The sequence below is a fragment of the Accipiter gentilis genome, chromosome 17, assembly GCF_929443795.1.
Source record: "Accipiter gentilis chromosome 17, bAccGen1.1, whole genome shotgun sequence".
NCBI lineage: Eukaryota > Metazoa > Chordata > Aves > Accipitriformes > Accipitridae > Astur > Astur gentilis.
In genome coordinates, this window is record NC_064896.1 from 13,916,875 (window position 1) to 13,944,624 (window position 27,750).

Consider the following 27,750-nt stretch of genomic DNA (forward strand, 5'->3'; position numbering starts at 1 on the left):
ATGAAGAATGGACGAGTGATTGAGACGTCTCTGAAGTACACCACGAAGCATGAAGGCAAGAAAGCAGAGCTTATCATTAATGCTGCTGAACTGAGTGACTCAGGAGATTGCACAGCAATGGTAGGCTACACAAGACAGTGACCCTAATGAGCAGTACAGCAGTGCCAGCGTAACTGTGGAAGGTAAGTTTGAATGGCTCAAGAGAGGAAGAGGAGGAGGAATAGTAGTCTTTACACTGTTTTTCTATAAACTCTGCAAAGAAGCAGTGCTACTTTGCTATAACAGCTTAGGAAACTGATGTGAAATAACACTGCTCTGCAGTCTATTTATTGTTTAACATGGAATAAGCCATTAGTCTGTGCCCCTTCTTGGTAGCATGAAGATAATAATTAAGGACTTCCCTTTGCTGTATAAAGCCGTAGAAGCATAAAGCATTAAATCTTCCATTGCACGTCACCTAAACCAGCGTAGTAAAGTGTACTGGTTTTTATTTTAATCAGGGTTGTCCTAATGAATTCTTGTCCTGATTCTTTAAGGCCACCCACGGGACGTTTGACTGCAGTCTGCTGAGGGCCAGCAGCACAACATGAGGCTGGTAAATATTTAATATCCCATTTGTTTGGGGAATTAATTTTGCAGTAGCATTATTGATGCTGTAAACTATTGATGCTTAATTCTATGATCTTTAGAGAAAGACACAAGGCTGTTAAGAGTGGGAAGAAAAGTTGGAAAGCTTAGCTTTGTGCTCTCAACATAGCCTGGAGAAGAATTTCAAAGTTAGGGTGTAGATTTTAGTGGCTGTTAGTATTTGAGATGACTTCTGTTAGATGTGGACCAGCTTTGAGCTATGGCCAGGTGCCTTCCATGAAAAGTGCAGCATTTTAAGATGATTTTAAAATGAACTGCATGGAAGGAGGGTAAAATGATACTAGTGTATCCTTCACAGGTTCAGGAACAACTGAATATTCAGTTGGTAGGAAGGTATGAAGGAAACTTCAGGGCCAAAAGAAGCTCAGCTGTGAGATCAGGCAGATTTTCTCACATGGAAGATTGATCTGCCCTGGTGCCCACCCCTGACAGATGTCTCTGTGTGGCTGGTCTCTTCCTAATAGTCCTGCGTTTTCTGTGTCAGATGATGCCCTGCAAACCCTGTCCTGGTATACAGACTTGGGTGGAAGTCACTCTGTTAGTTGCATTTTGGCCATGTATTTCTCATTTTGTTTTCCCAAAACAGGCCAGAAGGGAGCAGTTTCCCAATGTTATCCCCAGCGCTGGGCTAGCCAGCTGTGCAGCTTGGCAAGGATTCTGTGGCCAGGGTTGAGTGTGGCTGGTGGTGGGCAGGGAAGCCCTGGCTCCTGGAGAGTGGACACCAGGCCTGGTGTGTGAGTGTCCTCCGTGGGCCATGGCCAGGGTGGCCTGAAGGGACAGTGTGGGACAGGGGCTTTCTCTAACCGCTGCCCTGGGACAGAAACCACTTCTGTGGCACAGGTAACCTGGAGAGCTGTGGCTGAGTTGCCTCTGACCCCTGTGCACACTAGATTTGCAGTTTGGTGCCTCAGTTATAGAAGCGTCTTTCCCCACGTGGAGTTCAGGTTGAGATACAAATATTATGTAAGCAGTAGAGGAAGTGTTTGGCTCGTTTGACAGCTCCTCTGGACCAGCTAAGGGTCTGCAGCAGTGCCAAGAGGCTGTTTTCTGCTTCAGCTTTGGGGTTCTTAAACTGCATTCCCTCCAGTGAACATGCATAAAGAAGGGGAAAAACTACTTAGGAACAGCCTTTCTCCATCCCCCTTTTTTCCCAGGATGTCCAATTTACTAAACTACTTTTATCCTGAGGGTCTGTCCATTTTGTTAGGAGATTTCCCTGCCGTTAAATACCTCCTTGGTGTTTGAAGAGCTCAGCTGACAGTCATTCTGCACAGTTTTTCTGTTCATGTACTTCCACTGGGATTTCTTCCAGAGACATTTGCAACCATGAAGAGTACGTGTGTGATGTTCACACTCTAATCAGGGATCCTGCTGAGCTCTTTGTTGTCCTGAATAATGCAAAGGTGGAAGGAATATGGCTCAAGTATGGCAAATAGGTAAAATGCCCATGGTATCGTCAGTGTAATGAAAGGCTGCAAAACCCTAGTGGGAAGCTTTATCCAAATAGCTGCTGCAGGACATGTCTTGGTGTTAATAAAGGGCTTCTGACTAAGGACAAACAGATGGACAGATCACATAAGAAAAGATCTAATCTTTTCCAGTCTACTACAGCCTCAGTCTTACTAAGTTTTGGCTTTGGATCTTGGCTTTTTAAAAATTTTCCTCCCCAGTCTCCTGTAAAGATGCTTTCACATTTGCTAACCCATTTTCTCAGCCTGTAGACTTGCTTTCTTTCCCACAAGGTTGGCTTCTCACCACCCACCCTTCTCCGTCTCCCAGTCTCTAATTTTCAGAGTAATCAGTAAATGTACCCTTCGCATGCTAATACACACCCTTCGTTACATGCCATGTGGCTCATCTAGGCAGATGCGCAGAATCACTCTGTCCATGTAACACTGAATTCGTTTTGTCCATAGATCACAGAGCATTTTACCAGAGTAGGAGCTAGAAATCCTGACCGCACAGTTATCTTAGAGCAGGAAACTCAGATCAGAGTATTCAGGACAGAGTTGGAGATGGTGTTTGTTGCAATGTGGGTTGTTTCCTGCCTCAGTCTTCTTGTCAGATTATGGACATGAGAAGGATCTGGATAGTGAAGCAGGGAGCCATCCACAAACTCATCACTGACAGAATGGGAGAGGAGCGTGAAGGGAGGTAGATGTTCAGAGCCAAGGGGGCAGAGAGCGGAGCAACAGTTGCCACTGGAGGTAGCCACACCATCTCCTTACTGCTCTTTACCAGGCGTACACAAACACTTGCAGAATCAGTGCTTCACCAGGTCTCCTTACCTGGGCCTGTACCATTTTACAGGCTTATCTATGTGCATGAGCAAAACCTCTTCTTTCTGCTTCTTTGTTCCCCAAGGAGTGAAAATTGAACAGTCGTACTGGTCGATTTTAAGTGACTAAGCATAGGTTTCTGTGTTTATAAATCAGTGATCAAGAATTTGGGCCTGAGCCTTTACTTCAAACATTGTTGTCATCAGCAACAAGAAAAACACCTTTTTTCTGAAATTATATATAGAAATATATAAATATGTGTATTACTCAGCCCTTGGCAGCCAGATGGCGCCAGGTGGACTTTCAGACTCCTCTGCAGCCTGGAAATCAGCCTCTTGCTGCCTGCTGAACCAAAGCAAGGCGCATAGGGATACGTACTGCTGCCCAGGCAGTGGGACAAAGGCAGCAGTGAGGATGCTGTGTCTGCAACGCTGAATATTTATCATACCTGTGCTGCGGTAAAAACCCATCCACAGCAAAGCTTTGGTATAGGGAGGATTGATTTTCCTGCATTAAAAAATATTTTTTAATGCCTTTTTATGACTTTCAGCAGAAGATTGTAATTGCTAAACATACCCGTTGTGTGACAAAAATAAAAGGAAAAACACCAAATATGTTTAGGAACCTGATTATTCTTCATTATTTTGTGCAGGACATCTTTATCATTTTCCTGTATTACTCTGTAATAAATCAGGGAGCATCTTCTGTACAAGCAGTACCTAACTTTAATTCTACTGTCTTTATCATGATCATAGATATATATCCCAGTGTGACCTTAGGGAAGAACAGCACAAAGGGCTTCTTCTTGTGCCTTGCAAAACTGAGAAACTGCATGGAATCACATCTCCAGGACCTACGGAAGTGAGGAGATTTGGGTCTTGCTATTTCCCAGAGGTCCCTCTTTTTCTGCTGAGCTGAACAACTAAAGGAGGACAGCCAGCTCCCTGTACAAGAAACATAACTAAATTAACTGAATCAAAACACACTGAAGATTTTGAGTGTCCCCAAAGATGTTCACAAAATACAGAATTCTTACAATAAAAACATGAAGGAGTATATGAAGGGCCCAGCTTTGGACCACCTTTTCTGGGAACTCGCAGACACAGGAAAGATGTCAAGCTATATTTGCAGCTGCAGCTTTCAAATATCTTCTGTTCTTTCTAGATTCTCCTGTTATTGAAGAATCTGTCCTCGAGATTTTTGCTGCAAAGAGCATTACTGTGAAGACTAAGCATACGGCAAGCATCAAGGTGCCTTTCAAGGCAAAACCAATGCCCAAAGTCACATGGTTCAAAGATGATATTGAAGTGGCGAAGGAAGAGAAAGTAGTGATGGAGAAAGCCAGTGACTGCGTTACTCACAATCAAAACCTGTGTGAGAGAAGACAGTGGAGCCATTATGCTGAATCTGAAAAGTCACTGTGGCTCGGCTTTTGACAATCCTTACCTCAACTTTGTTGGTAGGTCCTAAATCAATCATTTTATACCAGGACAATCACTGGTAGATATGTTTGGTTACAGACACTGTAATTCAGACTTTCTCTTTAAAACTCTTGCAGTGGGGCAGACTCCGAGTTATCAGTTCAAGTCAGTTTAGTTTTGCTGTAATCTACACTGACTTACACCATGAGAGGATACAACCCTCTAAATATAGCCCTCCATGTCAGTCTGGTGAGCTGCTTACACTGCAAACAAACCAAAACCCCCACAGGGGAAAGCAGAGTTCCTGCAACACATGGGGAAAATGTAAAATGAGATGGAAAGCACCCAAAGGCAATGTAGGAAAGCAGGTGACTCACTTCGTCATAGAGAGGAGAGTGGCTGGAGAAAAAATTGTGGGTCAAAGTAGGGGTGGTGGAGAGCAATTACACCACATTTGCTATCGAGAAGGTGGAGGAAGGGAAAGCCTACTGATTCAGAATACGTGCCATCAACTCTGAGGGCCTCATCAAGCCCCTGGAAACAGAAGAAATTTTTGCTGGAGAACCTATTAGCCAGCTGGTTTTAATGTGGTTTCACAGTCCCTCTTCCCATCGGTTCTGTCCTCTTCCTCCTTGCCATTCCCCAAAAGAACACTGTCCCCTGTGCTTCAGGGGACAAATTCCAAGGACGGAGCTTAGAAGCTGTTTTGTGCTTAGGCCGATAACCAGGATCAGACAAATACCCAGGTCCTTTCACTGCAAGTGTTTGTGGACTCAGAAACCCTTTGACATGGACTGGCCATGCGAGAGGACTGACTGACACACTGTTCTAGTGTCAGTTATGTAAGCTTAGTGGGATACGGCAGAAATGAAACATGGCGTTCTCTGGAAAATATCAAGGGGAAGGAGAGAAGATAATTTAAAAGGGAATGCTTAAAAACATTTTGGTTTGTGGGCAAAAAAGAAAATATGTCAGCCAAAAACTAACTTAGATAGAAAACACTGCTGAACTGTCTTCTGGGAGTTATAGTTTGGGTACCTCATGTTCCTGGGTTTCCATTATGGACTGGGACCCCCAATGAAAGGGGATTTGCAGCCCCCTTTCCCCAAGACCAGAGTGTATCACAGAAGATACAGTGCAAATAGCAAGTCTGGCCTATTGAAACATTTCAGAAAGAAAATTACTAGCTTGAAGTAATATATATCATTTTTCATCTAAAACTTTGCATTTTTGTCCAGACTTCCTATGGCTTAGGGAAGGCATTTATGAGCCACTCTGTAATTCATCGCAGAAAGTGCTCATTTTTGGAATAAGTGCAAAAAATTGAAATGTTTCAACATTTGAAATGTCGAAGGGCAGTAGATGGCAAAGAAAGCATTAGAAAAAGATTGTGGCCATGAATAAACCTAAACATACAAGTTACCTTCCTTCACTTCTTGCCATACATACCTACATACGTATTTATACGCAAACACATAACACATACACGCAATTTGGAGTCAATGAATTCTGACTGTACTGTACTAATTTGATTTTCCTCTGTGTACAGCCTCTGAGACAGATGTGTCAGCCTCAAGTTGTAGATGTCAGGAAAGAAGCTGTCACCATCACCTGGAACTCCCCAGCCCAGGATGGATGCTCCGCAGTACAAGGTTAAGTCATAGAAAAAAGGAAGAAGGGCAGCAGTCTTTGTGTCCCAGTCATCAAGGAGCCAGTCCAAGGTCAGACCAAGATTATAATCTGTTTTATGTAGGCAGAAGGAAAGTTAGATAAGCTTTGAATGCAAAGCAGAATATTGATTAATCAAGGAAAATTTTGTCATCTAACGAGATACACATTTTGACATATGCTGTTCAAAGTGAGATTTTCAGCCCTCAAATAGAAATGGCTTGATACGCACAAGCAATAATGAGAGGGCAGAACATTCAGCACCTCTGAAAGTCACACCTAATGGATTTGGGTGCCTAGTTTCAAGGATCTATGTTTTACATTTATCCCTACCTAAATTTGACTGGTTTTCCCTGACTTGGACCAGAACTGAATTAAACAAGTGACTGATTTTGTTGTATCCATCAGATAGCAACCATATGATCCATGCTTAGCACAGCTTGTATAACACATGGGAGTGTTCCTATCAGCAGCAGCATCTGACTAACGAGACTTTTGCTTTTCCTTGTCTGTTAATATTTTGGTTCTTTCTTGGATTCTTTCCTCTGTCTCATTCAAAATGTTGGACTTTCATATTAATTAAGTTACAATCAATCACACTATCCAAAAATATCCTCCTTCAGGCACCAACATTACTAATGGTAAATAATGGAAACACTTTTTAAAGCAAATTATTCAATTCTTGAGGGGTTTTTTCAAAATTGAATGGAGGTTTAACCTTGCTTGAAAGCTAGATTATGGAAGGCTTGGCCACTCACTATTGAGTTCATTACATCATGAGAAATCCCACTGAAGTCAGTGGAGCAAGACATGAAGATATTTTTTCCCAGCATGTATGATTATACTAAGCTATAGACCATGATCTAGTGGAAAGAAAATTACGCATTTTTTCCTCTTATTATATGCATCAAAATTCCATCTCCTCCTAGGGAGAGATATGAAAATGGAGAAGACCCCTGGAGAAGTAAATGTTAGACCTAGTTAAGGGGCTCCTTGAACCCCAAAAATTTGTATTGTTCTCCAGCAGTCTGTGAGCTGAAATTTCTTCTTGGCTTATCTCAGTCCAAAAGCAATTAAAAAAAAAAAATTAGTGACCACGTAGGAACAATTTTATGGGTGATTAGAGAGTCGTGTAACTGCAGCTGGCATGTCTCTAGGTACCAGATTCAAAGTGGATGGTTTTCTGAAGGATACAGAATGAGTTCCGTGTGATACGGGCCCTGGATTTCTCATCATGCCCTCAACGTCTCATTGCAAAGGATCCCATCAGTATGCTTCTTCCACTGTTTAATGTCTAGGTTTCCTAAACACGTATGCAATGACCAGATCTATGCATTTATGACTGAAGTCTGAGGGAATGTGGCAGTTCCAGCCTGGCTCAATGTAATGGACTGCATTGTGTTTACAGCTTAACTAAAGATTAAGGAAGGTCTTAATACTGTTGGCTATAACTGTAATTATATTATAAGTGCCTAAAAGTGTGATACTATTTATTCACTTTAAATGTGCAATTATTAAGATAAGGACACAGTAAAAGATTCCCACCTGGGGGGAATTGAATATATGCAAACAGCAGAGATCAACATGATAAAGGTGCTCTGAGGTGTAGATACCTTTAGTACTTAATATTCATATATAGGTTGCCAAAGGCCCTAATGTATGACAAAGAAAATAATTTCTCATACATGTTATTATGCTCCTTCCATCAGTCCCCCATCAACCTTATAAAAGAAGAGAAAGCTCTTGCAGAATTCATGGAAGTTGCTTACATTCTTTTTTTTTTAATACTGGATTTTTAGTTGTAAAGAATCTGTGCCTAATTCTGGACTGACCAAAATCACAGACAAACTCGAAAGGATTACAGTAGCCTCAGAAATGCTGAAATTGGCAGATTTTATTTTGTGCCAGTCATAGAAAATTCTTACTCTATATGACCATATAACTAAAGCATTTTAAAAACAAAAGGCTGTCAGAGGCCATCAATAAATAGCTTAAACTATTGATGGAATCTTGTAATAGATACATGAGTGGACCTTAGTAGCTGCACATAATTTAGGAAAAAAACCTGGCCAAGTGTGGAAACCAGTATAGCTGAAAAATGAGACAGAATTCTGTGTAGTAGATGAGAGACTTGAGGTTAAATAGTTACTCTGATGGGAAAGCATTCAGGTTCCTTTACATCAGAAGATGACACAAAACAAATTTAAAGCCCGAAGCTATGATTCTTCTCCTGTTTGAAGATTTGCATTATTTCACATTAGGCCTAGGAGAATCTGTACTGTCCATATGCACCATATTCCTTATGACCCTGTGTGCTCATATGAGTGTTCTGTATAAAAGCCAATAGCATCAAGTTTGTCATGGCATGCTGCACTGGTTGACTTTTTTGGTTTGGGGCAGAGGGGGAGGATCATTGCATTTTAGCTGAGACTTTCAGAGCAGAATGTGGATTTGGATACACAACTCCCTATTCATTTGATTAAAAACATACAAATATTTTTTAATATTCCATCTTTTGCTCTTCTTACAAATTATGAAGATCTAACTAGACTGCTGCAAGATGGACTAAAGTGCAAAAAGCAAGATCTGTATTTTCAAAAATTATTATTAATTAGGGGTACTGTAATCTTTGGCAAATAAATTTCAAGAACATTAACAGGATCTTGCAACCAGTAAGCAAATTCACTAATCCAAGCAGTCCAGATAGCACCTTCAGATGGTTCCCTGTCAAGTGTTGTGAGGATTTTTCTTAAATGGCCAACCTTGGAACAGGGTCTACATGTATGTGACAACTTAGGAACCGCATTGTTTTGTTGGACAGAATTGGCACTGTGTTTATTAAGACTCCTTTTACCCTAAAACCTTGCAGTTTTGGCATCTTGAAATGGGAACAGGTCTGTATTCACATATGCAAGCATATGCCTGCAGGTACAGTAGTGTGTCACAGCTCTCCTGCTGTCACAGAGCCTCCAGGACTGCTGAAGGTGGTGGATTTTTCCAATTCCAACATTTCCTTAGCCTGGCAGGAGCCAGACCAGGAAGATGTGCTGTCAGGATACATACTACAGATGTGAGCTGAGGACACCAAGAAATGGACAAAATGCACCAAGATCCCTTTCTGTAGTACCACTTACACTGTGGGAGGCTTGCAGGAGAGACAAATGCTACTTCTGAACCCGAGGTGTGAAGGAAGCTGGTATGGGAGAAGCAGTGGAGTTACAGGAAGGAATTCTAACAATGCCACCTGAAGGTAAGACTTGCAGTATCCATCCAGCTGGAACTCCCATCTATCAGCTGTTACTTTCTTTTGTTTTTAACATATACCACATTTTGTGAAGGGTTATCAAATTCATCTTGCACAAAAGAACATTTAGCATCACAGCTCTGCTTCTTTTTGCTGAGTTTTCAGAGGTGCTGAGAGGGAGATGGAGAGCAGCACGAGCTGTGCAGTCCCTGAGCCAAATTAAAATCATTTTCTTGCTCATCCTTCTTGCTGAGCTGTCCCCTGAATGAGTATGTCAGGTATAATGGCAGTTGTTTCTTCTGCCGTCTGACCTATCATATCACATCTCATGTGATTACAGAGGTCACTGTTGGAAGATTCTCTTATTCCTGTCATGGATGCTATAGTCTGCATATGGGTTAGGAGGATAGGTACTACAGCAAGTAAACCATCATGTTTGAAATGCCCATTTGTTGTAAATGCAGTGGTACTGAGACAGGTTTATAATTCTTTCAGGCACTCGGTTTGAATGGGATGAACAGTCAGATGCCAGCATGCTGCAGTTGAAATATTATCAGAGGTCATGCTTCAAAGACACTAATTATGTCTTGAGAATGAAGGTATGAACCTGCCATGAAATCCCTAGATAGCTTACTATTTGAGGTAGCAAAGTATTTAAATCTTTATTGTTTAGGACTTACGATTGCTTAATTATTAATTAGGAAATTCAGACTTTTTATGTCTAAGATACTCCCAGGTAACAAAGCATGGTGCTGACTGCCCTCAGTAGCAGTAATGCCAACAAGAAAAGATGCATGATTCGTGAGTCATGGTATACAATGCTGATTCTTATAGAGTTTCAGAAGGACATTCAGGCTTGACTGAGGAAGTCTCAGAAGGCAACATCCAGGTGACCAATACAAAAAATGGTTGTTTCTCTTCTCAGTTTCCGCTTTGGAAGTACACAATCCATCCGTGCAGCACGGCTTTGTTACCACATCTCCAAATAGAGAAACATCAAAAAACCCCAGAGAGACTGCAGGCTCCAGACAAACTTCTCTGGTGTGGAATGGCAATATGCAGTACTATACTGAAGAGTATGAGAAGTCCTATAAAAACCAGACATTATACAAAATTGCTTGTGGCAGAAGGCAGACAGTAAAATCATCTAATGAGGCATTAAAGCTGCCTCTTCTTTTTCTTTGTTCTCATTCACTTTTTCATGAACTATTTGTAAATGTTCCTGTTCCGCCTGCCTCACCTGAAATTGTCCTGAATAGGTGCTCCTCACTAAGCTGTTTATTGCTGAGGCATTAATGTTTCTCTTCTGGTGGTACAGGTAGTAGGAAAAGAGCTGGCAACATTGCAACCCTTACACTAACTGCCTTCTGCTGAAACAGTTTGAACGTTTCTTCTTCCAGTCTCCAGGCCTGACTCAACAGACTGAAGAATGGCTTTACTTTTCTGTGCAATCTCTCACTCTTAATTTTTTAATTTCTCGCTCTTTTTCTTTTATCCCTCACATAGGTTTGATCTGACTGTGAGGCTGAAGAGCCACACGGTGGTTTGTGCTGGGACAGCACCATGAGTTCATACATCTCTGTGAGATTCTGTATTGTGTCCTGTTAGAGGAGAAATCCTGCAATTAGAGTGTTCTTGGGCATCTGATGAAATACAGCTGCAGGGCTATGGAGGCTGTAGTTGTCCTTTGGCCTTTATCACAAGCTGTCACTTCAGTTTAAAAGAAGTTGACTGTTGGAGAAAATTCATGCAGTGCTTTAGGTTCATGAAGTCCTGCATAACTGCTCACTATTTTTATGGTTAGTCTTTTTATAAGCCTCCCTGTGGTGGTAAGGGTAGAGGGACTTCTGTGCACGCAAGTTTGTCAGCTGCACAATCCAGCCCTCTGCAGCTGAAGCCACAGTGTTCAGCAAACCATAAAACATTGGGGAAGCTCTCCGATTCATCACGAGAAGCAGAATTTTTCAAGCGTGCAACTACAGTTCATGCTAACTGAACTGAAATCATTCTTGATTAAACTGCGAGTGACCTAGGGGAGTGATCAGGTTGTAAAGACAACGCTTGAGGTCCCAACACTGTCCTTTCTGAATATTACACTTTCTATTAACATGGATGTTGAGCTCATTACTGTAGAAGCTAAGGGCAATTTCTGTGCTTTTTTTTAAACCTAGGCTACTGCACGAGCTGAAGCTCTACAGTGCCTTGCAGAGTCAGCCCCAGTGTGAGAACATATCTCTTAGTGTAAATTGTATGAGTTTATCTGTATCACACCAGCTGTTGTCCCTCAGCTTTCAAGATGAGCAAACTAATGAACTGTAGCATAAAGTTTATGTGGCACCTCCCAAGCCAAGCCAGCTCTAGGCGCTTTGCTGGGGACAAAGCCTGCCATTGCCTTTACAGCTTGAAGAAATCTCCAGGATTGTTGTCCTTGAAATATTTTTCTATCAGGCTGATCATGTACAAGTGGCTGCTGTAGACACAGATATCCCTTCTGTGCTCAAAGATGTGGTTTGTTTCTGTTGCCACCCAAGTCAGGAAGCAGAACTTTATAGTTGCATGTTTGTCTTGGCCAGGGCTCCCCACCACCACCAGTGGTGTGGCAAAAGGAAGGCATATCAACAAGAGAGAGGGCATTCCCAGTCCTTATCCACAGCATCAAGCGATTTGTTTCTGTACCAGATCATCCTCAAGAATAGTTACAGAGAAGCCCTTTACGACATTCAAACGTAAGTTGCAGGTACAGTATAGAGCAAACTTGAGCATCCCAGCCACCTCTGGGTATTGACAGGAGGTATTCATCTACTGACAGAAATGTCACACAATTTCTGCATCAGTGCTAGAGTTGGGAAGGTTGGGGTTTTTTTCTTGAAAAAAACAAACGATCCAAATCATACACACCTCTTACCCAAAAAATGCCACAGGAGTGATCCAAAACGTTGTGTTTACACTCAAGAGGAGAAAGACTCCCTGGTCAGAAAAGATTTTCCTACCTCTTGTCACTGTGTTTCCCAAGTCCCGCCTTCACGCTAGCTCAGAGCCAGAGCCAGTTTAGCTGAGCCAAGCAGGGAAGCAGCACGGTTCAGAGCTGAGGGGTAAGGAAGGTACTGCTGGGGCTTTGCTCACTGTGTCCAGTGTGGAGGGAAAGGGTGAAGCCATTATTGCTCCAAACATCCCCAGATGCTGCCTTGTTTTTCATGCCATTATTTGATTGGGCAAATCCCCATAACAGCACTAACACAACTGTCTGTCCCCTCAGCGGTCTCATGACACTATTTCCATCGCAAGTGGGTCTATGACAGCCAAGTGGAGGCAGGCTGGCTTGCTTCTTAGACTCCTATTACTATAATGATCTGCTGGGGTTTAGGGATCTTTGCAGTGTATTTTGTACTTGTCATCTCTTCAGAGTGCTTTTTAAAACTAACAGCCTTATTTTTTCATCAGAAGGCAATTACACACACAGGGCAAATTGGTCCTGAAGTTGCTCAGGGTAGAAGAAATCAAGGAAAGAAGTACTTTCCTAGACACACAGGGACTTTAGAAGGGAGGAGCTGAAGTGAAAAAATTTTGCCCCAGAAAAGGACAGAGGAAGGGTCCCAAACAGAAGAAACCAATACTTAAATGTGCTCATTAATTCTTAGGTTTCCCTTGACCACCCACTAATCTGCAGCTGTTTGAAGAAGTCCTAAACATTGTCACCCTAAATTGTAGCTCAGATGTAGAAGATGACTAGCAGACTGATTATGGTGTCCTGAAATGTGATGTCAGTACCACCACATGGTTCACAGCTGCAGAGAAGCTCTACAGCACTAAGTACACTGTCATAGGCCTGCTCCCAGGGAGGAAATACTTCTTCTGAGGCAGTGCCTGCAGTGACACTGGGGACACGGACTCTCTGGATTCATAGGAGCAGTGGTACTTCTCCAAAGACAGAGGTAAGCGTAAAAATTCATTACAGTACTGGAGGAAGATGGGTGCTCTTGTACACAAGACTGCAGACTAAGCTCAGCCTCCCTCTGTGGCCTTGGGTATATCCACTAACCTATTCTGCACCTCAGGTCCCCACCTGGGGAATAGACACAAAAATACCTTCTGTCCTATCCGATCCATTTTTTGGCAATCTCTTCAGGACCGGGCTTCCTTTTACTATATGTATGTGTAGCACATTACACAGCAGTTCATAGAGATCCTGTTTATATTAAAATTCAAGACAGTAGGGGCCATCCATGTGCAGGGAGGGTGATATTATCATGTGTTGACATAACAGAAGATTGGCATTACAAGTCATTTGTCTTCTAGCATATTTCCAGTCTGATTGGGATTTGTTTCCTAAATGAAAAGCAAAAAAAATCTGTCACATGTAGGGGACTGTGTGACAGTCTTCCAGTTACGTGGCTGTAGGCGTGTTCTTGTATGGAGGTATTCTAGGCCTGCAGAGTCTGAAATAACTTCAGTAAATTCTGTGTACGTAGGTGAGTATAAGAGAGTATTAAATGGAGGAAAGCAAGGTTGGTTGTGCCTTGCAGTGCATTCCCTTGAACGTTCCCTTGATAACAGCCTGTCTGTCTTCAGGGAGGACAGCAGGACACAAGCAGATGTGAACTAATTTCTTATTCTTCATTATAAATGGCAAGTCACAAGGTTTATTTGCACACACCTGAAAGACAGTAGAAAAACTCTGAAGGATAAGGAGGAGATAAGCTGTTTTCTGAGAATGAAGTATCACAAGTGAATTTTGCCATACAGTGCTACATTTAGGATCCAGGGGATTTACCTGATGGGACCCCATGCCAATGAAAAAGGAGATAATAAAGACTTCAAGAAATGTGTTTAAATAGAGGCTGAAAATGGAAGATTTGCAGTGGACACTGGAAATTAAATTGCACTTGCAGTTCCCCTTGATTCCACCAGAGCATTCTGTAGGCTATTAATGCCTCAGAGCAACACCAGCAGGGCAATATCCTTTCCTTTACAAGATCACCTGCTTTGGTTTATAATTGAGTGTAATTTAATCATGCATTTCTAAAGTGCCTTGGGAGCCAAATATCCAAAAGCATTTTAAAATTTAATGGCATTAGTGAGAGAAGGCATCAATGTATCCCCATGGAGCAAAAACCTGACACCTTATTTACAGACCAAAAACCAAAGAAATTAATTGCTTGCTTACAGTTGCATAGCAGATTAATAGGAAAATGAGATTTCTGATTCCTTCCTCTCTTGCTTTTTAGTTTGTATTTGGTTATATGTTGAGATAGGTATGCTGATCAGATGCTGAGAGTAATGCGATATATTGTTCATTCTTCCTCGTCCCTGAGTTTTCCCTGGTGGGAAAGAAGCCCCAGGTCATGAAATACCATACCCAAGCTCTTTGGATTTGTACTCATGCAGAAGACTCTCTGTGTTAACGGTGCTGGCTCTGTGTTTGCATGTGCAACAGACAGTGCAGTGTGAAGCAGCCCATAGTGACTCTGTCCTCAGCAGAGTGTTTTGACTTCAAGATGAGTATCCCAGGAAGGACTGTGCTTCCCATTTCATCACCCCACTGAAGAACAACAGCATGAGTCATGGCAACAACTGTGCCATGAGCTGTGCTTTCATCAGAAACCCCCACCCAACAGTGACCCTGTACAATGGCAATATTGCATCACATCCAAGTCTAAGTTGTGGTTCAACTCAACAAGTAGCATCTGTCTGGTGACAGCACCTGCAAGGTGATTGCCTGTGGTAAGTCAGATTTGCAGCCACTGTGATTTGTGGGGGTGATTCCCTCCAGGTTGAGTAGCCATAGATTTCATGTCTAAGTATAGTTTACAACCTGCAATTTTCCAGGGCAAGTGCCCTTACAGGGACTGGCACTGTGGATCACACTTCTCTGGGCCAGTTTGGCTCTCATCCTTGTTCACAGAGGAAGAGATTGCTCAGTCTGTAGGTACTGCAGCTGGAGCTGCAAGGGCCACATCATAAGAACTTACCTTCGTATCAAAAAAACAGCCTAACTCTGACTTTGAAGTCTTCCTCTGAAGTCACAGAGATTTGTCTTCAGTTGCTTGAAAGCAGTATTGGGTCCCTTAAAATGGCATATTTTGGCTAGCAATTCTCATGAATTCCCTGGATGGCTCAAAAGCCAATATGGCCATTTCTCAGTCCTTAAGCAGGTTTGCCATGCACCTGTGGCATACTTAGCACCTCCAAGCAGTCAACTGATGCATTCTGACAACAGCTTTGTGCTTTTTTTGCAGATACCACAGACACTGCACTGGGTAAATCTGTTCTCTTCCTTCATGAAATGGCAGGATTTTGCCAACATCATATGAAAGCTAGTAAAAATTTCCAAGACAAAAAAAGGAAGAAAATCAAACATTTCCTATCCCCTTCTCCCTTCCCTGTTTTTTTCCATGCTGGAAGCTCCCACCCAGTGAAGCTTTAAATCAGGTTGTAACACGCAGCTTGGTTCCAGCTGCCTCAAATTGGTCTTGTAAGACTGAACGCTTCCAGGTGTATGGGGTGAGGTTTCAGTAACAGTAACCCACAATCCACACATCACCCATGTCACCATGTTTCCCCATGTCACCATGCCCAAACTTAAGAGCTTGGTCTTACAATATGGATAGCATGCCTTGAAACAGCTGTGTCGTGTGATTTTCATCAGCCCCTGGAAAGCTCACCTCACTTGTGATTGATGAACAAGGGAGCCTTCAAGGTTAAACATTTGAGAGCAAGAATTCTCCATCCTTTTGTCTGTCAAGACACTGAAGTATGTTTCCTCCGTTCTCCCTTTCCTCAGGACATGTTAGTGTTCTCTTAAAGGGAACAAGAGACAGACACTGCCAGGCACAGCTTGAAATGAAACTGATACAGCACCAATAATAAGGGACTATATTTGGAAAGATCTTTTAAGGTTATTTTTATCTGTGATCATTGCTTCTGGACAGCTGGCTGACAACTGCTGAGCCCCCCCCAGGGTTCGGTTCTCTCTGCTAACGTGGAAGTAGCTCACTGCGGGTCAGTGAAGGGAAAGGATGTGCACGCTGGGTTTCTGGCTCTGATTTTCAAGCAAACTCATCTGTCTTTGCATGCAGGATACATGCAACACTTCCTCAGTGTAGCCAGCCACTGCTCGCCTAAAAGGCTGAAAGCAATTCTTTACCATTTTTTAAGACTTGCTGGTGTTACTGGGTCTCCCACTTCCCATGCTGCCTGATACACTCCTCCCTGAAGCCAGTTTCAAGCCACAGCTGGAGGACAGTTTCCTAGTCCCTAAAATCAGTGGGAGCTTTCCCTGGCCTGGCATCACTGCCAGCCAGGCTGACGTTAGAGGAACCCTGGCAGCACTGCTCACCTAGTTTTGGGGAGGGCAGGCAGCCCTGAGGGGCACGAGAACAGCTTGCTATCCCCTCGGAGATCTGATTGCTGGGTAGGACTTACCTCTGCCTTCCCACACAGAGCTTGTTGAGGTGAGGACTGTTACAATAGGAACGCACCTCTTCAAAGGTATTCAAAGCAGCCTTACAAGCAATACTGTGTGGGTGAGGTGCTTACTTATATTCAGACTCCTTAATGGGCGCCTATTCCTGAGGCTCCTCCTTACCTTGACCTGGGCAGTCTCTTGGGAGGGTCTCTGCTGCTAGGGCTGTTTGCAGCTGAGTGAGGTGGGGAAGCAGGAGTCAGAATAAGAGACTGTAAAGCTGACTTCAGGAGATAAGGAATTCACTTCAAATTGAGCTGAACTGCAGGTTTATTTTGGATTGCAGGAACTATATTCTTGCTGATTTTGGTTCTGGAAGAGGGGTAGTTACTGCCTGGGGTCGGGTGCTGTAGGCTGGAGGACATCATACCTCGTGTGAAAGCACTCTTTGTTAGGCTGAGAGCTACTTCAGACCAGGACTTGGAAGAATTTCTTTAGGGACTTTTTTAGATACTTTCAATGGTCCTTACCTGGTGACAGGCTGTTGAAAGGGAAGGGAGTAAGGAGTGATCTAAGGGATGGCAAATCTGCTGATTCAAATAGCTGTGCAGGAGTCTCAATTGCTGATTTCTATGCTGATTCCATGGGAGCTAAACCTCTTTCTCAAATATCTGTCTCCACTCCTCTTAATGTATTGTGATGGGTTGACCCTGGCTGGATGCCAGGTGCCCACCAAAGTCGCCCTATCACTCCCCTCCTCAGCTGGACAGGGGAGAGAAAATACAACAAAAGGCTCGTGGGTCGAGATAAGGGCAGGGAGAGATCACTCACCAATTACCGTCATGGGCAAAACAGACTTGACTTGGGGACATTAGTTTAAATTGTTACCAATCAAATCAGAGTAGGGTAATGAGAAACAAAAACTAAACGTTAAAACACCTTTCCCCCCACCCCTCCCTCCTTCCCAGGCTCAAGTCCACTCCCAAATTTTCTACCTCCTCCCTGCCAGCAGCATGGGGGAACGGGGAATGGGGGTTGCGGTCAGTTCATCACATGTTTCAGCCACTCCTTCCTCCTCAGGGGCAGGACTCCTCACCCTCTTCCCCTGCTCCAGTATGGGGTCCCTTCCACGGGAGACAGTCCTCCATGAACTTCTCCAATGTGAGTTCTTCCCATGGGCTGCTGTGCTTCACAGACTGCTCCAGCGTGGGTCCCCTGTGGGGTCATAAGTCCTGCCAGCAAACCTGCTCCAGTGTGGGCTCCTCTCTCCACAGGGCCACAGGTCCTGCCAGGAGCCTGCTCCTGCTTGGGCTTCCCATGGGGTCACAGCCTCCTTCGGGCACCCACCTGCTCCAGCATGGGATCCTCCCCGGGCTGCAGGTGGATATCTGCTCCACTGTGGACCTCCCTGGGCTGCAGGGGGACAGCCTGCCTCACCAGGGTCTTCACCACGGGCTGCAGGGGAATCTCCTCTCCAGCGCCTGGAGCACCTCCTCCCCCTCCTTCTTCACTGACCTTGCAAGGGTGCCTGCAGGGTTGTTTCTCTCACATGTTCTCACTCCTCTCTCCAGCTGCAGTTTCTGTTCCACAGCAACTTTTTCCCTGTCTTAAATATGTTATCCCAGAGGTGGTGCCACTGTCGCTGATGGGCTCAGCCTTGGCCAACGGCATGTCCGTCTTGGAGCCGGCTGGCATTGGCTCTATCAGACATAGGGGAAGGTTCTAGCAGCTTCTCACAGGAGCCACCCCTGTAGCCCCCCTGCTACCAAAACCTTGCCATGCAAACCCAATACATGTATGCTCTTCTGTCTCTCTTCTTTAAGGAAGGACACTTACATTCTTCTGCTTAGCCATGTTTTCAGTTTTAGCCTTTTTCTTAATATTTGCAAAACCAAATAGAGCATTGCTCCACCTCTATGACACAGAGCAGCATCTTTCCTGCTGTTGTAGCTCAGAAGGGGTGAATATCATTTTCCTTAGGCTGGGAGGTGGCAGGTTGCAGAGAACACAAAGCCTGTTAGACCCGAAGCGAATTACTCGGAACAGTGAAGGGGAACTGAACAAGGGGAAATAAGAATGAAAATGAGAACTCCCTAAATTTGAACTGTTCACTTCCTATGAAAACTGTGACCAGACAACTTTTTCCTTTATACAGTGGAAAGCTTTATAAAGCTTTTTAGCCAGAACTTTGTGAGACTTGCACTCAAAACATAGGGTTCGTTGCAGTAATTATGGCACTTACTCCTTTTTGTTTGTTTGTTTGTTCCTTAAGAAAAAGATGATAAAAGCCTCCTGGATGCAGTGACAGAAAGTTTGCAGAAGTCAAAACACAAGACGTAATTAGTGGAACTAGCTCTGCCTGGTCCAGCATGCAGAACAGCATTGCTGTGGCTGTGTAGTTTGTCTGTCTTTCTGTGGCTCAAAATGCAACTGCCCTTGGCTTCTGTAATGGTCAGTTAAACCAGGTGGTAGAATGGGGCTTCTGCTCAGCAGGGACGCTTCTGATGTTTCTGTCTTCCCTCCCTCTAAGTGGTTTTGGACAGCAGTGTGCATGTTAAAGGTGATGTTTCTAATACCATCTGCTAATGTATCTTAATGGTAGTAAAAGAAACCCAAGATTGCAGTTCTCTCTTCTATGTATCAGTTTGCTTCTGTACTGGTCAATGACAATCCTGCTTCTGAGTTCAAAAGGAGACTTGGGTTCTGTCTCCATGTCCCCAGTTAGCCCAGCAGGACCTCCGTGATGATCTAGGCTTCATTATGTCAGATTGTATATAAACATAGAGTCAGCCATAAATCTGAACTACTTAAATCCTTGCAATACCAAGAAAGTAAATACAGTCTGCAGCTTTGCAAATGAGGGAGTCACTTTGTGAAAGAGCTGGCCATAGAAGGTAAGATCCAGAAGGGTCCAGGAACTTCACTGCTGGTGGCCAAGACTAGATAAGGAATCACAGAATATCTTGAACCATTAAAGGATCGACAGATTGACAGATAGATAAATATGCATACATATACATTGCTGCTGGTTCTTTTAATTTAGAGTGAATTCTTCCAGGAGCCAGTTGTGGAATAAAAGCATAGCAGTGGCCAGCCACAGACATACACTCAGTCTAAGAATATTTTGCCACCTTTGTTCCATCTGGAGCTAGGAAAGTGTGAGGAAACAGGATGCTCCTCCCAGCAGGCCACTAAGTTTTTGAAAGGAATTGTAAAAAAACAAATTAAAGAAAGAGGAAAGAAGCATCCGCTTTTGCCTGCCATTAACTCCTTCAGGCTGCTTTGAAAAGAATTTGGTAGTATTTCTGCCTGGTACTGATTCATTCTCACATCGGGAACCACTCCACTTCAGAAGGGGAGTATGAAGGAGTCTCTGTTAAGCCTGTGAGCACTCTGTGTTTCTATGCTATAAATCCTTGAAACCTGTTCCACTGGTGACAGATGGCCTGGTTCAGGATTAATGAAACCAAATATCTGTGCCACTATATGAAACAACAGAAGAAACTGGCATCAGATCCCCAACCAGAGAAAAATGTCCATACTACCCTGACTTTTTCCTCCTGGAAATTTTGCTGGGGCAGGGGGAAGAGAGACTTGGCCATTTGTCTGAGATTTCTGGGCAGCAAGCAGCCTTCCCAGAGCAATCCTTTGCAGCAAGCTGCCTTCTCCCTGGAAGTGTGGACAAATGGCCATTGTATGTGGGACTGGCTGTAGCACCAAGGGGCAAGCATGCTTCAGGGTTCTGCATCCCAGGGCACCCAGAATGTGTTGTAATGTAAGCCAGGTGCCACCGTCATGGTGATGCCTGGTTGCTTTGTGTTGGATGTGCTCTGTGGGGTTCACATGGCTGTGTTCCAGGGCTCCCCAGACAGGAGTACTGTAGCCGGCTGTGACTGTCAGTCAGCTTCAGTGGGGCGCTGAGTAGCTCCAGAGCAGAGCCACACGATTGATGGGCAGAACAGTGGCACATAACTGCCTGCCACAGAGGTTCAGTTGGCTACATACTCCATGCTGAAACCGTCACAGAAACAGAAAATGCGCAAGGAGACATTGTATCTGCACAGTAAAAATACCCAGTAAATTAATATATTTAATTGCTGTTATACACAGAAGAAATGAGGAAAAAAAATACATTCCGAACAAAGAATTAAAATAGTAAAATCAGCATAAAAATATGTTAAGAAAACATCCCAGATCAAGTGGCTGTACTGCATGTGGTGACCTTTACAATCACAGTAAAGGAAGTAAGTGCTAGAGACTTTCAGACATGGCAAAATGCTTGACTCCCTGGGGGAGAGCAGCTGCTTCAGTTACATCTTTCAGTGCACTCTGCCTGGAATGCGTGGGAGAGGGGCTGGAGCGAGAGGCTCGCATGGGTACAAGACATGGCTATTAGTGTTCAGGACAGACCAGCCAGTCTGCAGTCTCAGCCAAGCAGAACTACTGCTTACCCACTGGCATTTGCTTTTTCCTTCCTTCTTTGTTGTTTTTGTTTTGTTTTCTAGTTTTTGGAGTTTTATATAACAAAGCATCAGGTTCTGCTGGCCTGACCCTGCCAGCACCATAGGCTTGGAGCAAGCCCCCCCAGGTGAATTAGGAGCCAGGCTTGGTCCAGCAGAAGCCTGCACAAGCAAGGTCTAGATACGTGTGTTTGATTTTAGATACTGATTCAGCACCGTTGCCCAATGGGCTGGCTTTGGTTTGCTTTTTATCTATCAGGAAAAAGTTTCTTGTATTTCCTGATGCTCTCTCTGTCTTTTGACTGATCCAAATTGGCCCAGTTGTGCTCCCACTGCAGTCTCGGTGCCTCAGCCCCTGCATCCCTCTTATACGAGACTGCCCTTATTGTGCTTCAGCCTCACTGTTGAGCCATCACACCACTCCAGTAGCTCATCCTACAGCAGCATAGTGTCACCACAGAAACAATACAAGCCACAGAAGTTTTGGCATTCCTGCCAACTGGCCACCTTTTTTCATTTGTAGTCTAGCTAGAGTTGTATATTTTTATTCTTTACAATAAGAGCAAAAATAAAATAACATTAAGAAAATCTCCAAACTAAGAAAACTAAAACCCATCAAACATTTTAAAGAAACCATAAAAATTTGCATTGTGATTGCTTCTGAGTTCATATTAAGATAAGATTTTACTGCAGCTGCTTCAAAATTATGGTCCATTTCACACGTACACAGCTCACGTTCCTTGGTGTGTAATTCTTCACCTTCATTTGTATTTGTACAGCAGCTAGTGCTACCAGAACTAAGTAGTTTCTAGCTGTGGTCCAGATTTGAAATCAGTGAACAGTGGCATTTTCATACTGGTTGAGAACATGATGATGGTTTAGAGCTGTATTTCTAGTTCAACTTTCATTCTGGGCCCTAGGACTGGTGGTACAAGCACTTTCTTTGCTACAGAACCTGCTATTTCTTTGACTCAGGTGAAAAGGAAGTAATTCAAGAAAGATGTGCCGACCTTATTGATTCCATCAAGGCCTTCCCTCTCTGCTGATTTTTAAAGCCAGTAAAACTTACAATCACTGAAATTAAACATCCCTTTGCAAGTTGTCCCATGAAACATAGCTGACCTTCTGCAGAATGAACACTGAACATAATGACTTCATTTTCTGTTCCAGTCTTTTCAACAGCCATAGCTGACTGTGAGAGCACTGTGCTTTGGCTGGATTAGATTTATTCTAGCTCACAGTCAGGGATAAGACCAGACTGCAAAATTTGGATGCAAGGTTCATGTCTAAGAATTTGGTTGAGGCTTTTAGAAGAACTAAAAACCATTTGCAAAACTGAAATCAGAGTTCAGACTTTTAAGCTAAACCGTCCTCAGAGTTCAAGTGCAGCTGAGCCCATCCTGTTAACCAGTATGAATAAATATTTCACATTTGCTTTCCATCTGATGCAAACTGAAAAGGCAGTCACACATTCCACGCTTTAAGAGAAGTCCTGCAGATCCCCAAAAGCATTTTTAACACTAAGGTAGGATAATACTTGGGCCTTATATAGCACTTTACATCTTCAAAGCGCTGTATGAGCATTAATCCTCACAGCATCCTTGTGAGGTAGGTAAGCGCTAATATCCCCATTTTAGAAATGGGGTGAGGACCTAGTCCCCTACTGCTGTAACTTGGCATAGCACTGGCCCTTATACACTTGTACTATTTTACACCAGATGAGGACCTGGCCCCAGAAAATTTAAGTGACTTACCCAAGGCCACAAAAGGAGCAAGCATGGATAAAAGGCAGGAGAAGTATCCAGGAGGACTTCTGTCATGGGAAGTCAGCAACTTACTATCCTCTTCTAAGAACACAGTTATGATGCCTCTGCTTAAATGAGCCCCTGTCAGTATCCAGAAATCAAGCAGAGGAGGCACCTGCCACTGAGCTTTACAGTTGCTGCTTGCTTTGATCTGCTTTGTCCAGAACAGCTCCCAAAATTACAATGATAGCAAGCTGAAAACATACAGGTGTTAGTGTCAAACTACAGGACTGGAAAACTTTGAAGAGCCACTAAAAGTTCTGCAGTTTGTCCTGGGAATTTTATATACTTGTGTAAAAATATGTCAATTGCCTACACTGATTACAATATGAAACCTTCAGCAATCTACTTAAAAGCCATGTTTCAGTAATTCTTAAACCAATCAGTCTCACACTTGCCTTAGTATGGAGGAGTAAGCAGCCATGTATTAAGCACAAATACAATTTTCTTGGTAGAGTAGGAGTAAAGCTGTTAAAATCCTCTGGCTTTGTTCTTCTCAACCCTCCATTTCTACACCAGCTTCACCCTGCTGACATCAGTGTGACTGGCACAGCCCAGAAGGATTACTAGCATTTAAAGACCAGTTGCAATTAGCATTGCTTCTTTGACTTCACTGGGAATTCTGTGTGAGGAGGGTCTATCTACAGAAAGAGATACAAGGCTGAAATAAATGTGCTACATCTTTTATATGTCCAAAGAAGGAGCCAAAGAATCTCCAAGAGGGTGGTAACTACAGAAGGGAAAGAGAGCAAAAGTAATTGGACCATGTGTGTAACTTCAAGTGACCATAGATGGGAATCACAGAGGGGTGTTTGAATACAGCAATGTGAAAAGAAAACCTCTGTACTTAGCAAGCAAGGAAGCTGATACTGCTGGGGCCAGGCACACTACACTGCTGGGGAGCTTGATTCCATCTGTAATGTCCCTGGGCCAAAGACTGGGTGCTTCTCAAAGACTGTACCCCTGAAAAGGAGAAGAATGGATCAAACCTTGCAGTTTTACAGTGCAGAGACAACAGGAAGGTCCACAAAGGCAGTGCCACAGACAGTCATGTCATTCCCACTTCTTGTATGCTCCCTTTCAAAGTGAAGATTGCCCTCACTGGGGTTGAGGGAACAGTTTTAATCCCAAGAAAAGGTATTTAACGGACCGTCAGCAACTCCTTAGTCTTTCTCAGGGTTTATGAAACCCAAAATTGTGTCAAATCAGTGTCTACAGCAGGAAAGAGCCTCCAGGAAAATGGTCTCATTCAAGTAATATGGATTAAAAGGAGGAATGCAGAGCAGGAGAGAGATTTTGAAGATTGAGAGCCTTCACTGGCGAACCTCCAAGCCAGCCAGGACTGTCCCTGACTTTGTATGCTGAGGGCTCTGCCTCATGTTCCTGGGAACGCTGAAGCCATTGCAGCACTGGTACAGAGCCAGTGTGGCTGGCCAGGATGCGTCCCAGCCAGCCCGCTCCAGGCGAGGGGACAGTGAGGCAACAACAGCCCACTTGGACTGCACATGTTTCTGCTGTCCCAGCTAGAGCCACCAAGAGACCTCTGCCACCAGAAACTGCACCTCTGATGGCCAGTGGAGAGGACAGGGCAAGCCTCCTAATAACACTCCAAAGATCCTTTTCTGCAAGTATCCAGTGGCTGATGGTGGAGCAGGATAACAAAGCAAGCCAAGATGAAAAAGCACGCAGAAAAGCAACTTGGCCATCTTCAGGAAATTGAAGACTACTCATTTCTAGAGGGGAAGAAAGAGATAATCAAAATTCTAACTTTTAAAAAAAGCTTACTTCATCACACATGCATTTCCCTCAAAGCAAAGGGAAGCTCAGGGTGCAGGGGGCTCCTCTGAAGAACTGACAGCTAAGGACTGAGTACACTGTACTGACCCATGGCAAGAAGCTGTAAATCAGACTGAAGTGTGCTGTTTGCTCACATGCTGGGGCGGGGGGGGGGAGCGGTTCATCCCAAATGCTTAGATTTCCTCTTAGCTGGGTCAATCTGTTGCAGGAAGAGATTTGCAAACAGTCAAGCTGAGTAACAGCAGGTGACATCTGCAGAGAGCTACACTGCAGGGTTCAAGCTGTGGCCAGGAGATAAGCAATGCTGATGAATGAAGATGTTTTATGGCTCTAAATCCCCTTAGCAATTTACTCCAGGCAGGCCCCGGTGCGCCAGTGAATGAATACTGACAATATCACACAACAGCATTAAAGGGAAAAGATTACACGGGGCTGTGCTATTTACAATGCTTTCCCTCTCAATAATGCAGCTGACCTTTCTGATCTCTGTCTGAAAAGCAGCAGATGACTCCACGGGGTCAGGATGGTTAACCTAGATTTTTGTAATACTGCCTGCATTTGTCCTAACGCAGAAGTCATGGGAAGGCAATGCCTATTCCCCAGCCAGTCCCACCACGCGAGGCTGGGGAGGAGCAGGAGACCCACTTAGCACCTCTCAACACCAAGGGAAAAGCTAGCAGGGTTGGTAGGGTTTCCTCAGCTGCCCCCTGACCCTGCCACACTCCTCGCAAAAAGGAATTCCTGCTCTGCCGACTGTGCCAGGGACTCGGTGCCAGGCTTTCGCCTGGAATGGTCTGGGCACGCTACGTATGGAGACTGTGGTGACTTTCAGCCCAAGAGGGCTGCCCCTCCGGCTCCCTCTGCCCATGTTAGCGGGTACAAGGGGTTGTTGGGGCGTGCATGGATTCGAGTCGTGCAGTCTGCTCTGGTTGTCCCTGTTTGGCTGCAGGCTTGAAGAGGTGCAGGAACCCTCAGTTAGCTTCCTTTGCACACCTGAGTACACTTGTGTCTTAAAACAAGCCATTGGGGGAGCATCTCAGCCCGTGGCAGCGACCCTAGGACGGACAGAAGGATAAAGCACATTCAAGATAGTTTCAAACAGAAACAGAGCTTGCTGTTAGTTATGCCAAATAAGAGGAAAAAAATACACGTATGATCAGAAATGAACTTGGATTAAAAATCAGGGCAACCTCTTCCTATATCTTTTTAAAAGAGTCTGAGAAGTAATCTTGTTTCAGCAGATGGGCAGACAAACCAACCAAAGAATTTAGATCAGCATTAAACAGGCTTTCCCAGCCCTGATGCCACATTCTGACTGCATCTATGTGAGTTCGAGAAGGAAGCGGCAGGCACTTTGAACACACAGGACAGTGTTTTTCAGGAAGCTCTGCTGAAAAGGGGCTTTCCAAAAACAAGTGTTGCAAAGTTGATTGTTTACCACCAGCTGGCAAAACACAACAACAATCTACATCTAAATTCAGGGCCTTGACCACAGGAAATGCTCACATGAAGATCTGAGAGAGATACTGCAAGCAGCAGTACCGTAAAGCTTAATGAGTATATGGAATATTCTTTGTTAGGATGCTGGGAAAGAAAGGCATAAAGGTTAGGTTTCTGCCTGCCATACTAAGGACAATTAGGGCATACATTAGTAAGACACATGCTCAAAGTCCTGCTGTAAAAATCAAAAGTTCTTCATGTGCCCATTACATCTCAACTGTCACTGGAGACACTGTGTAACTGTGCACGCATGGCAGGGGAGAACGCACCGGCCTGGCTACCTAGATGTCCCTGAAATCCCACCAAACTCCTAGTTCTGCCACACACGGCAATGCTGACTTGCACCTACAGACCTGTCCTGGAGCAGTGATCGGCCATGATCAAAGCACGCAGCACTGCATGTCAGCACACCTCTTGCTCTGTGCTCTCTGCTTGGTGTTTTGCTTTCGTTCTGGTTCTGCTGGGGGCTGCCCCTCATGCTGCCATTTACTGCAAAGCTCAGGCCTCATCTGGATATGCTGTTTTTACTCTACCTCCAGGCTTCCTTTCAGCAGAGGCAATAGCTCCAGTTTGCATACTGAGTTTGTAATGCATAAAAAGAGACAAATGTTGGTTAAATTCATTTTTACCTATGACTTTAGCAGAGATCTGTGCCTGTCTGCCTACTATTGAAAGCAAGTCTTCTAGCACAGTGCATGGCCAAACCTCCTTCCCATCAGCCCTCCTCTTCCCAGACATTCAGCATGAGTTTCGAGACTAACAAGTAAAATGCAGTAGTACAGCACTTCCAAGGAGGAAAAGTTGAATGAGTAGCTACTGCAGGGACAGTCTAAGCTTTCTGATGTGGACTCCACACTGAAGTAAGCTGTATTCAGAGAAAGCCATTGAAAAAAAAAGCCCCAAAGGTAATGCTTCAAAGAAGCAAAATCAACATCACCAATGTGCTTAGAGAAATGGAGATCTCTCTCAGGGGTGAATGCAGCTACAGCACCTGAGATATAACCCACGTTGTTCACAGACTATTGGCACTCCACCTAGCTCCTCTTTCTGAAGTCCTCTTCATCTCTGCTCTCTACAGCTGACAGTGCAATAAGCATTTGGGCTGCGTAGTAAGTAGCCATGATGATGAAGCGCGAGTAGGGCACAGGAAAGCAGAACTTGTTAAGTGCAATGGTCAGATCCGACACCATGAACAGCATCGCACCGATGCAGGCCGAGAGCTTGGTCCATGTCCAGAGGTCGTTGCACAGTTGCATGCCGGCGACCGCTCGCCAGCCCATGAAGCCAATCAAGGCAATGTAGACAGCTACCAGGTAGGTGAATGGGCCTGAGAGGTAGGAGTACAGGAAGGCATAACAGGAACTGGAAACAAGGCCCATCAACAAGCCGGCTTTGAGGTCCAAAGGCTTCATGCCGAAGGCTGAAGAGTACAGGATGTGTGTGATGGCAAACATCAGCAGACCTGGAAAGAGGCATTGACATAGCAAATGTGACCTTTCATCAGTGACTGGCAGTTGGTAGCAGAA

The 27,750-nt window shown here is 44.1% G+C and overlaps 2 protein-coding genes across 2 annotated transcripts in view; one reads left to right on the top strand and one right to left on the bottom strand.

Moving 5' to 3' along the window:
• IGSF22 (immunoglobulin superfamily member 22) lies at nucleotides 1-10,454 on the top strand. The gene is given in 14 exon segments (XM_049820799.1): nucleotides 1-120; nucleotides 1,896-2,084; nucleotides 2,714-2,855; nucleotides 4,092-4,275; nucleotides 4,277-4,386; nucleotides 4,603-4,669; nucleotides 4,671-4,752; nucleotides 4,754-4,927; nucleotides 5,898-6,069; nucleotides 7,174-7,264; nucleotides 7,266-7,285; nucleotides 8,981-9,179; nucleotides 9,181-9,266; nucleotides 9,756-10,454. Coding segments are annotated over 14 exon segments (1,746 nt in total). The 3' UTR covers nucleotides 9,866-10,454.
• Nucleotides 10,455-20,732: 10,278 nt separating this feature from the next.
• TMEM86A (transmembrane protein 86A) overlaps nucleotides 20,733-27,750 on the bottom strand; it is a 29,797-nt gene continuing 22,779 nt past the window's right edge. The window contains exon 3 of the mRNA XM_049820026.1: nucleotides 20,733-27,686. Coding sequence (XP_049675983.1) covers nucleotides 27,259-27,686 — 428 coding nt within the window. The 3' untranslated portion in view covers nucleotides 20,733-27,258. The remainder of the gene's footprint in view (nucleotides 27,687-27,750) is intronic.